The sequence below is a fragment of the Camponotus floridanus genome, unplaced genomic scaffold (genome assembly GCF_003227725.1).
Source record: "Camponotus floridanus strain SB8 unplaced genomic scaffold, Cflo_v7.5 scaffold139, whole genome shotgun sequence".
Classification (NCBI taxonomy): Eukaryota; Metazoa; Arthropoda; class Insecta; order Hymenoptera; family Formicidae; genus Camponotus; species Camponotus floridanus.
In genome coordinates this window covers 197,504-211,261 of record NW_020229258.1, presented here as the reverse complement: position 1 = coordinate 211,261, position 13,758 = coordinate 197,504, and the positions used below count along the sequence as shown (strand labels likewise).

Below are 13,758 nucleotides of genomic sequence, written 5' to 3'. Positions count from 1 at the left end.
TATGCATTCGCTTTCATGCTAATTTTGAGGTATTCTGTAGAAGAAGCTTCAACGTACCGTTTGATAATCGAATTCAATACAATCTCATTATTTCAGGTCCCAACTTTGTCAGCTCGTTTGCGTATCAGGATTACGTATTCTTCTTCTATCGCGAGACAGCCGTAGAATACATGAATTGTGGGAAGGTAAGATTATAAGTTCTTTTTTCCGTGCATTTGATATTTCTTAGCAAGTTTTTCATCATAAATTTTTTATCGAGTTTTTGTTATATCGTTAGGGATATCGTATGATCCCATTTGAGAAAAAATTTATTAAAATTACATGATTTATATCGGAGAATAATGTTAAATTTCTATTTTATATCATCCACTTATATCTTATTATTGTTATTTTTTGCTTTAATATCGTAAATATAATAAATATAATAAAATATTAAAAATTATAACAAATAATACAATTTTTGTTTTTCTGAAATAGCTTCCAAAATAGCTCTCTCAATTATCGGATCTTTTAATCCAATAGAACTCTTATGAGATCAACTTGATAGAAGCATCCAAAAAATTAAAGCCTATTAATCAAAAACAATTGTGAAAATATTTACATACATATGAGAATCAAATATGAACATCAAAAAACTATTGTCAGTATTAAAGGCAAAGGAAACCTATTTTGATAAATCAAGAATTTAGTATTTCTTATTTATGTTTTAATTTTTACGATGTTAAAATATAAAATAACAGCAATAAAATATAATTGATAATATTTATGTATTTTTATATTTATTAAAGTAATATAAAAAGATTTCTCTTTCTATAAGCGATATTTTTGACAGATACACATCTCTACATCTGAAACATTTTTAACAAGATTGCGAAATCGCCTCTTGAGCGTGAAAATATCACACAATTGCTGATCATGTTCATGTTAGGGAATAAAAGCTTTTTGAAGTTTTTTCATATTCAGATTTCGCTCGATTTGCACATTTCAGGCGGTCTACTCGCGAGTCGGCAGAGTCTGTCAGCACGATAAGGGCGGGCCTCACGCATTTAGCGACAGATGGACGAGTTTCCTGAAAGCAAGGCTCAACTGTTCGGTACCGGGAGAGTACCCCTTCTATTTCAACGAAATACGTGAGTATGCATATGCGCGTCTTTTCGTGGCTTCGATCGTGACCACGCTCGAGTAGTCTCAAACGAGGGCTCTCTCGCGCTCTCCTGAAAGGGCTCGTGAAAGAGCCTCTTCGCTTCGTATGCCGCGTTACGTCGCTACTTAGTACATATACGTTATATTGCGCTCTTCTGCTCTTCAGGTTTTCTACGATTTCCGCTACACGCGTACTTACTCGCGATGCGCATTCACTGAGATACCGTAAGAAGGAGAGAAATTTTGCTGGTTGAAAAAAATTTCAACGACGAGTGCCCGAAGGCTGCATTTTTAACGCTGACCGATTTTAATCTGTCGATGCATTCGCGGTACTGTATTAAAGCTCGAAAAAAAAAAAAACGAGAAAAAAATCGGCAGACAATAGGATCCTGCAAAAATCTCTATCCGAAATTAAACAAGTCGCGCAACGTTGTTCGCAAATATGAATATTAAAAAAATGAATTATGACATTGTTACATATCGCCCAGTGTTATGTTGGCGATGTAATAGGAGTAATACTGCGCTGCTAACGATACTTGCATTTCTAATATTTATATATTTACATACGCGACATATTTTATATTAACGTAGAGAGAGAGAGAAAGAGTTGTAGTTTGTTGTTTGCAAATATAAATATTAGAGATGCATTGTTATGGTGTAGTATTATATTCTCTTACAATAACAGAGATGAAACGTGTTGTACTGGTATCTCTAATATTTATATCTGCGCGATATTTCTCCGCCGCGTTTACCCGATTTTATACGCAGATATAGCACAATTAAATAAGTTGCTCCAGCTACCAGCGAAATGGACTAATCTCGAGTGCGAAGCACAATAGCCGTGCACTATCGCGGCTAGGAATAGAGGATGAACGAGAAAAGCGGAGCACTATTCCCGAATAGAATATTGTCGCCGCATATCGAATTGAAATTCCTATGCTTGCTAAAGTTGGCGCGCCTCCAAATGGCGAGAATACTTGAGTAACGCCGCGAAATCGTGCAACTTTCGCTTATTGCTTCAATTTTCTACCTGACGACTGAATAAATCCCAATGACACGTACCTGTTAATGTCGGTACGTGTCCATCTGAATGTCATGTATAAAAGATTACGATACCGATGAGTTAATTAAGATCCTTCAATGAATTTTATATTGTCAAATTGATATACTAGTCGATTCGATTTTATCAATTATATTTTATGTAAAAAATTAAGTGGTTTATCTATAAATAAAAAAAATAATAATAAATAGCATAGAATAAATGAGATGATCGATATTCTAGTAGCATTTTCTTAAATTTTAGATTTAATTTCAGTAAATTAACAATCATTCATTTCTGAGTTTGATTTATTGGAAATATCCAAACATACTTTGTTTGAATACTTTTGCTATTTTTGTCACATATATTATCAATTTTATAATAATCGAAAACCATTTAAAATTTAAATAATATAGAATAAATACAATTTTTCTATAATTATCTCTTTGAAAAAATATTTTTACTTTAATCCTCGATCAAAGATGATGTTTAAATAATAGTTAAAATATTCTTTTTTCCGCGTATAAAAAGAAAGATATGTAAATATTTTTAATTGCATATTTATATATTTACATAATTGCCACAATTTTATATAATCGGCAACACTTATCAAAAATCGAATCGAATTTATACATATTATAATATATATAGTCGTATTAAAAAACATATATATAGATAAAAATTCACCTTCTAAAAATTTAGACCCATTCAATATTTGAAAGAAAAGTAGTGAAAAATTGAAGGTCAAAACTGATTAATAATGAAATACAAACAGAAATAATTGAGTTGACTGATTGACGTTTCTATTTTCTGGTGCATCTATAATAATCATTTATACATTACATGATAAATAACGAAAGAAAAAGAATATCTGTGAAAATATTTTGATAAATAATTTAAAAGAATTTTCATATTTCATATTTCACGAATATAATGATCAAGTAGTTTATGATTAAAACAGAGCTCGGCAAGAACAAGTAATATTTAATTCACTATTCGACTGATTGCATTCCGATTCATCTTTTCGTTCGATATATATAAGTATTTAATCAATTAATCGAACGATTACATTCTGATTCGCTTTTTCGTTCGGTATATATAAAACGAATTAATCGAACGATTGCATTCGGCTCGCCATTTTACTCACCGCGTTACAGTGAATATCGCGCGAGAGAGGCAGGCAACATGCGCGGCGTCGTGCACGATTTCGACCGTCCGCGCACAGACGAAAAACGGCCAATTTATATCTCGACTTCCGGACGCGATAGCGATTTCGTTCTTTTTGCATAAAATTCTACACCATTTCGCGGCACTACCTTTTAAATCTCGTCCCGATCGCTCGAGGAGCGGCTGACTTACAGAGAATATCCGAAATCTGCTTCTTGGACTCACACTTAAGTGTATTAGAAGCGCGCAGCGACGAGAGTCGTCTCACTGTAATCCGATACCACGAGCGCGACGAATCGGTGGACGGGTCGCTCTCCGAGACACGATGGTGGTTTGCGATATATCGAAATACCGCGCCGAAAAATGACCCGTCCTTTTAATGGCGAGAAAATGATGCGCTATCATTTCCACACCACCTTGCGGTAGATAGCATGGTGCGCTTTTTTTATAGTGGTTTCCCCCATAGGCCTATTCCACTCTCAATTTGAAAATTATTCAAAATGCCATTACTATACGCTGAATATATCGTAAATGTAAAAAATTAATGGTGACAGTACCTTTACAAAAATTGATCCGTGATTGAAAATTCCTCGATAAAATGTATTGCACACGTTGATAATGATACGATGAGATAAAATGCTTCAAGAATCCTTTCTTCATCTCGTACACGAAGGCGCACTGCTGGACCGGATATCCCGATATTATGCACACCCAGTTTCACATAATTATTACACGTAAAATTGTACGGCCACTTGGTTTTCGTGCACGCCCGAGAAATGATTCCATGTAAATTGCGACCGCACGATAAGTATTTTCTCCCGCTTGTCCGTATGCCACAATCATATCCGTATATTCCTGCAGAGTACACTTCATTTTCTCTGTTAATTTATTACGCAAACTAAAGATTTTTATTAAAACATCTTAGCTCTCGCACGCTGTTATCAGACTGCGTACGCCAGCAGCACGCCACTACAGCTGACAGCTGAGCGGACAAGTGAATGGAAGCGTAGTGTGAGTTCGACGCCTGCGCACTACGATTACATTCACAGTCCGCTCAGCTGTCAGCTGTAGTTGTGTACGCAGTCTGGTAACAGCGTGCGAGAGCTAAGACATTTTAATAAAAATCTTGTGTTTGCGTAAATTAACAGTGAAAATGAAGTGTACTCTGCAGGAATATATGATTGTGGCATACGGACCAGCGGGAGAAAATACTTATCGTGCGGCCGCAATTTACATGGAATCATTTCTCGGGCGTGCACGAAAACCAAGTGGCCGTACAATTTTACATGTAATAATTATGTGAAACTGGGTGTCGTGTATAATATCGGGATATCCGGTCCAGCAGTGCGCCTTCGTGTACGAGATGAAGAAAGGATTCTTGAAGCATTTTATCATCGTATCATTATCAACGTGTGCAATACATTTTATCGAGGAATTTTCAACCACGGATCAATTTTTGTAAAGGTACTGTCACCATTAATTTTTTACATTTACGATATATTTAGCGTATAGTAATGGCATTTTGAATAATTTTCAAATTGAGAGTGGAATAGGCCTATGGGGGAAACTACTATAAAAAAAGCGCACCGTGCTATCTACCGCAAGGTGGTGTGGAAATGATAGCGCATCATTTTCTCGCCACTAAAAGGACGGGTCATTTTTCGGCGCGGTATTTCGATATATCGCAAACCACCATCGTGTCTCGGAGAGCGACCCGTCCACCGATTCGTTGCGCTCGTGGTATCGGATTACAGTGGGACGACTCGCCACGCGCTTCTAATACATTTAAGTGTGAGTCCAAGAAGCAGATTTCGGATATTCACTATAAGTCAGCCGCTCCTCGGGCGATCGGGACGAGATTTAAAAGGTAGTGCCGCGAAATGGTGTAGAATTTTATGCAAAAAGAACGAAATCGCTATCGCGTCCGGAAGTCGAGATATAAATTGGCCGTTTTTCGTCTGCGCGCGGACGAAATCGTGCACGACGCCGCGCATGTTGCCTGCCTCTCTCGCGCGATATTCACTGTAACGCGGCGAGTAAAGTGGCAAGCCGAATGCAATCATTCGATTAATTCGTTGAATATTTATATATACCAAACGAAAAGATGAATCGGAATGCATTCGTTCGATTAATTCGTTAAATATTTATATATATAAAGATTAAAACATTAAGTGGAAACTCTTATTAAATCTTGACGTATTTAATATGAAGCCTTTTGAAAATTCTTTATATGATCTAAAATCTCTCTTGTATTCTTCGAAAGCTCATTGAACAATCGACTTATTGATTTAACATTTTTTATTTAATTTAACCTTAGGTTTCCGCCAAGTGGCAGAATTATTGTTTAATAAATTTTTTAATAAATGTTGTCGAACGAGAAACATTTTCTCGATTAAAAAATGTTCGTAATATCTACAATTTAACATTTCCAGATATACATACCTCCAGATGTACATACCTCTTTTTGTCTATTATCCAGAATCAACGAGCGATGTTACGGAGGGTCGATACGCGGGTAAATCTGCGCGTCTGGTGTATGCGGTTTTCACGACTCCTGTGAACTCCATCGGAGGCTCGGCTGTCTGCGCGTTCTCCATGGACAACATTCTCGAGGTCTTCCAGAGTGCTTTCAAGGAACAGGAAACTATAAACAGCAATTGGCTGCGAGTACTTCCGGAAAAAGTACCTGAGCCCAGACCCGGTGCTTGTGTCAACGACTCTAGGACGCTTCCGGACATCACTGTCAATTTCGTCAAGGCTCATCCCCTCATGGATGATGCGGTGCAGTCCTACTTTTCATTACCTGTGATAACTAAAACCAGTTTTAAGTGAGTAATTTTATCATAATTTTTATTAAAACACATAATGTTAATGTAATATATTTTTTATGTCTTATTTATAATACATTTCTTTCATCTACGAATTACTAAAAATAAAAGAGTTTAATTAATTATTTTTAATTGTATTAATTAAATTGTGAAAATTTAAAATTAACTTTTAAAATTAAAAATTTAACTTTTAAAATTAAAAGTTAAATTTAATTAATTAATAGAGTTTAATTAATTATTTTTAATTGGATTAATTGTAAAATTTTAAAATTAACTTTTAAAATTAAAAATTTAACTTTTAAAATTAAAAGTTAAATTTTTCTTTAATATGACAATTTTTTATGAAAAATCCTAATAAATCCATAATTACATTTCAAGCTATTTTTTAATGCTAAATTTAGAGAAAAATGTAATGTGCATCATATTATATACACATGAAAAAATACGAGTATTCTTTCTGCGTGGATTTTTCATACCAGTGTTTTTCTATCAAAGGTTAATTTTATAACAATTATATCTCTTCTTAATAACGTATTTTTGTAGCGCAACATATTTTTTAATATGGGATATTTTAACGTTTGCAGTTACAGATTTACCAAAGTCGTTGTAGATTCTCAAGTGAAAGCATTGGATGGTAAAGCTTATGATGTGCTCTACATCGGAACAGGTATAATCATTTATTTATTTAATCATTTATAATTATCTATATAAATATAATTATATAATTATATTTATATAGATAATTATTTATTATTATTATCTATATAATAATACTTAATTTATTATATATTATGATAATGATTAATGTATTGTGTGTGTGTAATATATTTATAACAATAATTTATATGCAAAATTAACGAAATAAACTTGTTGCATACAGATGACGGCCGTGTTCTGAAGGCACTCAACACACGCGCACCCGAGACACGTGTCAACGTGAGCCAAGTTATCGTCAGCGATGTGCAGGTATTAAAATTCGGTAAGTAAACTTATTACATGATCGTAATAATGGTGTGTTTTATTACGCATAGGACGGATAGGAAAGAATTATTTAAAGTGTTATATACATGCATTTATTGAAATATGTGATTCTTTGCGATTGCAGGCCAAGCGGTCAAAGACCTTTTGGTGGTTCATTTGGCCGGTGAAGCGAGCAAATTAATGGTGTTCGCGGATTCTGAGATTCGCGCGGTACCTTTACATCATTGCGACTCACCCGCCGCGGCTACCTGCAAAACTTGCGTCGCTTTGCAGGATCCCCACTGCGCCTGGGACGCAATTGCGAATCTCTGCGTCGCGGTACCGACAAAACTCCACGATAGCGACAATAGCAAAACGCTATTCCAAGATATCCCGACCGGGAGGCATAGAAACTGCGGATACGAGCAAGGTACGTTCGATATAATGTAGATTATATTAGTGTGTGATTATATTACTGTTAAAATATTCGTGTTGTTTTCAGAAATCAATAAATATGACGGCACGCGGCCTTGGTCGCTTGCTTAATAATTTTATCCGATATGACCTGATTCTCTGTTTTATTTGTTTTCACTACTTCTTTGATATTTCAATATGGCAATATGTTATTCAATTAATAAGAAAAGTTTTACGGGGTAATTTGCAAGTGACATCGAATATTATCTTAATTTGAAGTTGGAACATTTCTACTTCGAACTGTTTTATATTTATATTAAGAGCACTTTATTCGAGCAATTTATTCGAACAATTTATTCGAGCTTATTTCTGATCTTTCTATTTTGAATAAACAGCAGAATCATGTTTATGCTGAAGCTTGCATTTTTTTCATAAATCGTCATAATGAATTTAACATGCATAGCGATTTAAAAAGAGATTTGAAATTTTTAAAAAGTTTTCTGTGCACATTTTTCGACGCGTCATAATTTCTTCAAGCTTTAATATATTTTCCTAGCGCGAACGTAATCAAATTGATCCCCTTGTAATCATTATTCGTTTCGTCATTATTTCTTATTTTAAAAAGAAAACAGCAATTTTATTAGGAAAGAATATCGAAAATAAGAAATTAATAGAAAGTTTGAAAAGATTACTTTTTTCACAAACAACTTTCTTTCTTAAATCTCCTATGCTCATACCAAGCGTGTTCATTTTACACTCCTATACTTTATTTTCCTCCTCGCTTTCTTCTATCTCATAAACATGTAAATACAAAGTATGTTATATTAAATGCTTTTATCGCAATTTAGTCTTAAAAATAGAAAACGGCGCAATTAATTTAAAGAAATTTAATATGTGGCCATCTAAATATGTGATGCGCTTTCTCTTTGAAGGGAAAATACCATTAAACAATGCATGCAATAAATATTAAAGCTATCCTTTGCCGCTGCTAGTGAACATTAAATAATATTTCACGCATTAAACTATGCTAAGAGTTTTGCTCGCATGGCTAACGCAGCTCACGATCAGTCATCTCATAATATATTCATGCGTACACTATGCTTCACGGCATTTCCAAGTTGGATCTCCAGATCATATCTAGATATCCATACATCACAATTTGAAATTGTGTCTGACAATAATAAAATAGAAAGTTAAAGAGGGTAACAATATAAATTATGTAACGTAAAATAAAAACAGATTTTAATCAATCGTCAGAGATATCTAAATAGGATTTGAAAGTATCTATCTAAAACAAGGTGCAAGGATACATGTAACATCTATTGTAATACGTATGCGTAATCATTTGTATGTGTAATCATCTCTATCGTCTATCATCATATTGGGTAAATGTTACTCCAGAAATGACGAAGCCCGTACAACCAGCGGCGGCGCCCGAAATTGGGCGCGACGAGCAGCCCGATGAACGGGACAATGAAATCGTCATCGAACTGGATCGGGAAAATCAATACGGCCGTACGCAGCCAAGGGCTAACGAGCCTCAAGGTAATCATTTGCGCTATACAAAATTTGCTCATTCCGACACACTTCACGCAGACAGTATTTTACCTTCAGTGTTCGAAGTCGAAAGTCCTGTACTCATAATTTGCGCGATCCCGCTTTAAGGCAATTCTCCTCTCATAATATTTCATTTATTCCCGGAGATTCACTTTTATGTTCGCATATTTAACCTGTGTCCTATCGGGTGCGCGCTATATATATGGTGGTCCGTTATTGAATTTAACCGATTTTAACGATTCTATATGAGTGAATAATATTGATAACAATGTAGAAATTTCAATATACTGCTTCTTTCTTTTTATAGGAATCTTTGTTTTCAAGAAAATCAAGTGAAAATTGCAATGTTTCAAGTTTGCTATAGCTTTTAGATTATTAAGAAAATAATAATGATTTCTCGATGTATACATTACAGGCGTGACAGTCACTCCGGTGGTATATTCGGCCCAAACGTTGACTGGTGCTCTGATAGGCACTTGCTTATGCTCCCTGGTAGCTGGTTTCGCTTTTGGCTTCTGGTTTAGTCAAAGATTACGTGGCTCGTCGTATCCGGAACCTTCCGAGCAGCGGCAACAACTCAACCGACTGACCGAAAGCTCGGAATCACCCGGATTCAACAATAAATCTATCAATCTCGTGCTGAATGTGCCGCCTAAGAACCCAAACGGCAAGAATGCTAATTCGTCCGCGGAAAACAAGCCGGTGCAGAAAGTGAAGAAAACATATATATGATACAGAAGACGACACAGAGCCGTCTGAGGCTTGTCACAGGACCCCACGGGTTCTGGCGCATCTTCCATCTCCTCTTCCTCCGATATCGCAGAATCGGACGAGCGCAATGAAGAAGACGGCGACGACGACGAGGACGACGACGGGACGACACCTCCTACGAGCCTCACCACCGGTATCGCTACGGACCACACCAACAATACGCATAAGTTGGACGAGGATCGCTACGAAGATCACTACGAGAGCATCGTAAACGACGAGACTTGCATGCTCGAGTACTGTGATCCCTATGAATCGACGCAGCAGCGATCCATTCCAACAGCTCCGAAATGTGTTCGGTATCATCAGTCCGTCGAGTGCGTCGAGACTACGCTAATAAATGCACCACCGACATGCGAACTTGAAGATACTGGCAGTAGCGATAGCGCCAATAGTCTCGACGATCTTTGCGGGTCACATCGTTCCACTGTCGACGATAATCGATTTGATCGACACGGGGAATTGACGAACAACGGTCGAGATCATTATATGGTACCCACTCGAAATCCACGCGAGCTCAACGAGAGGATCCTGTCGCTCTTTAATCCACAGTTCTTGCCCAACTTCAATAATATGATCACGTATGTGGCTAGTCCGCCATCGCGATCTCAGTCCATGGCCCAATATAATAGCGAGGACGATAATTTTCTGCTTAGGAATACAAACTATCGTAAACATACGACGCCACGAACTCGATGTGTTTTTGACGCAAATTAAACGCGGTTTAGACGAAGCTCCGCGAAAGTGATCAGCATCATCGATAAACTAAAATGCTTCATTTTTAAGATTTGATTGAAAAACGCGTTTAGAAATGTAACTTTGTGCTTCTGAAGAAGTAGCAGTGCTGGATGCGGTAGAAGTGCAGAAAGTAACTGTATATTTCTCCTATAACTTGATTAGAAGAAGAGCCAGGAACTATCTTGAACACCTAAACCCCTTTCCTCTCCTCTTTCCAAAATTTTACAGTGAAATGATTAAAAATCGTGTCGGGAAATGCGATCGTGATCATATATAAACTGATGAATAACCTCGCACGTTGTCATAAATCAATGTAAAGAGGATAGTCTTGTGATCGAGCCAAGGATCTACTTTTCTATGGTATTTTCAAGCTTTGCCAAGTCTATCTGTCGCGCGTTTCCACACTCACGACTACCATGGAATTTTGTATAGAATTAGATCGTTTCAAATTGTTTCTTTATGTATTTTTTCTTCATGATGATGACGACGAAGAGAATCGATTGTGAGGAAAAGTACGCTGACAACAACGACGACTGAAGTTGAAGAATTGAATCGTAGTAATGTAATGTGATATCCATATGAGGACTGTGTTCGTAGCAGTGGCCTGTTAGATGCTTAGACTGATGCAAGATAGAAAAAAAATTGAAACACTCTGTAGAGACATTTAAGCATTCGCGCGAGAGACGAGGCGTGCCTTCCGTGTATTAATTGTTGGCAAATCTTGATCTATAACAGGAATGGAGTATTAGTATGGCCGGTACAGATTCGCGGGCAAGTGCCTCATTTATGCGTTTTGTTTAAGATATCCGATGTAGGAGCAAAGCATAGAGAGAGATCTAAGTAAGACTAATTATCATTGTGCACTTTTTGTCATGCTGTGAATATTGGTAATGACGAGAAATACGAGAGCGAGAGCATGATTATTGATAAATTCAGCTCTCAAGGAAATATATGGTAAGCGTATATAGTTTCTTCGAGTGATATATATATGCTAAAAAATTGTTATTGTAATGAAAAATTTATTGCTGAACAAAATGTTGCGGCAAAAAGAAATTGCGATAAAGAAAAAGAATGATTAATTCGCTGATTATTCTAAAATATTGAATAACAAAAGTGTCATATATATATTCACATTTTGAATTTACATTTTTATTATATTCATTCAAGCCGAGAAAAAATTAATTTCTCAAATGTTTAGTTAAAATTTTTAGGGACGCAACGCGATAAATATCTAGCTAAAATTTTCAGGGACAATTCCCATTTTTTTCGCGATGCATAGAATTAATTTAGTTGAATATGTCTTATATTACATTTTAATTTTTTAAGTATATATATTTTTTTCACTTCCGTTAATATGGCAAAACATTCTCGAAGAAACTCCGATGAAGAAGGGAATCGGAATTAGCAAGGATTTATATTAATGGTGCACACACAAAACTGGTTCTGCTAGCGTTATAATAATGATCGCGATATGATTACACGTGCGCATTTACTTGACAGTTTCGCATCGCGGACAGAGTGCCTCTAGCGATGAGCATCTTGACATTTAAAATGACAAAAACGGCGGAAAGTGCATTTTCAATATACAAAATCATAAAACATCAATCATTTCCATTTTTTTAAATCAGCTTCAATCGCACTAGCAATATTAATCTTTGTCGATATATTTCTAATTAATTCTCATAATAATATACTATATGTATTGGTTTGGAAAACATGAAAATATTTAATAAATTAAGGCATTTAATGATGCTTAGTACTATGTACTTAGTATTATGAACACCAAACCTGCATTTAATAATATCATCTCGTGCATATTTTCGAAAAGTATTTTCCGCCATTTCACGTTCCATTTTCTCATCGCTCATTAACTAACACTGCCGCGCAAATTCTAACACGCCTTGAGCGAATACAATAGAGGACACCTTACAATTTTCACCGATTGTCATTGAGCGTTGGATATTAAAAGATCAGGGTAAAACGAAACGTTATTCAAGTGCTTTCGTGTTCGACGATATGGCTCGGTATAAATAGCTGCATATATACATACATATATATATATATATATATATATATACATGATGGTAACTGCGTGCTGTGTAACCGAAAATAGAGAAATCGTGTAAATACGTAGGACAGTTTTTTTTATCGTTGAAATCATTTAAAAACAAATCGAGGATTCATTCGTTATGCTACTCGTGACGCGGGCAGCAGTGTGCATATGTGTGAGCGAATGAATTAATGAGTGAATATAAATATAAGTGTGCGTGATAGGCATGGATATCATACATACATACACATACTTATATCGCATTTTCATTGCTACAGATATACATATATATATATATACGAATATGCAAATGTATATGCATTTTTATATACATGTATATATATATATACATGTCAAGGCACTAATAATTTTCGAATTATAAGTGATTGGAAATAAGGGGTTTTTCGTAAACTAAGCTTTGTAGAAATAAAATATTAACAAAATCACATTCTTCAATTAATTTTAGGTAGAATAGAGTTTACTTTAGTTAAGTTTTAATTTAAGGCTTAATTGCAAAGATATATGACAAAAATTGGGAAAAAATGATGCAAAAAATGATGGCCTTCATCGACATTTTCGCTGAGGAAAAATCGTCTCCAAATGATCCCAGGAACCTGTCTTTAAAAGATTGATTATGGGTTTTGGGATACCCTGTATATATTTATGTATATATGTATATAAAAATGCATATACATTTGCATATTCGTTTTAAATTCGCGTAGAATACTACTTCGAGAAACAAGATGTGGTTTAAAATAAGAGAGGCAGCTAATTAGATTTATGCGCTGACTTTGTAAAAGTCTTTCCTTAAGTAAATTTTTGCCATGCCCCGTTCATCGTATTCGATTAATCTTGGCTGGCGAGCCTTTTACAAAATGTAATGATGTTTGTGTAATAGAGAAACATCTCCGAACTAGGTACCTTAATGCGAGATATGACGGTAGAGAAAAAAATTGTTATACATATATATATATATATTAATATTTCTAAATTGAAAAAAAAACTGGAGATGCGTATGAAATTACATGTATACAAATGTACTATTAGAGAATAATGTTTGCATAAACAGTGTACATAACCAATGCTCCATTTAA

At 35.3% G+C, this 13,758-nt stretch overlaps 1 protein-coding gene and 1 pseudogene across 5 annotated transcripts in view; both read left to right on the top strand.

The window, feature by feature from the left end:
- Positions 1-9,876, top strand: part of LOC105252304 (semaphorin-1A) — a 204,539-nt gene extending 194,663 nt beyond the window's left edge. For 3 of the 5 annotated variants that reach the window (XM_011259622.3, XM_011259619.3, XM_011259623.3), the window contains 8 exons: positions 97-185; positions 989-1,130; positions 5,829-6,177; positions 6,762-6,844; positions 7,058-7,156; positions 7,283-7,567; positions 8,953-9,096; positions 9,524-9,876. In XM_011259622.3, coding sequence (XP_011257924.1) covers positions 97-185; positions 989-1,130; positions 5,829-6,177; positions 6,762-6,844; positions 7,058-7,156; positions 7,283-7,567; positions 8,953-9,096; positions 9,524-9,840 — 1,508 coding nt within the window. In that variant the 3' untranslated portion in view covers positions 9,841-9,876. Of the gene's footprint in view, positions 1-96; positions 186-988; positions 1,131-5,828; positions 6,178-6,761; positions 6,845-7,057; positions 7,157-7,282; positions 7,568-7,639; positions 7,750-8,952; positions 9,097-9,523 lie in introns of those variants that run through there. The other 2 variants (XM_011259624.3, XM_025406274.1) reach the window with 2 other exon arrangements.
- Positions 9,877-10,054: 178 nt separating this feature from the next.
- Positions 10,055-11,720, top strand: LOC112637176 (annotated as a pseudogene).
- Positions 11,721-13,758: the final 2,038 nt, after the last annotated feature.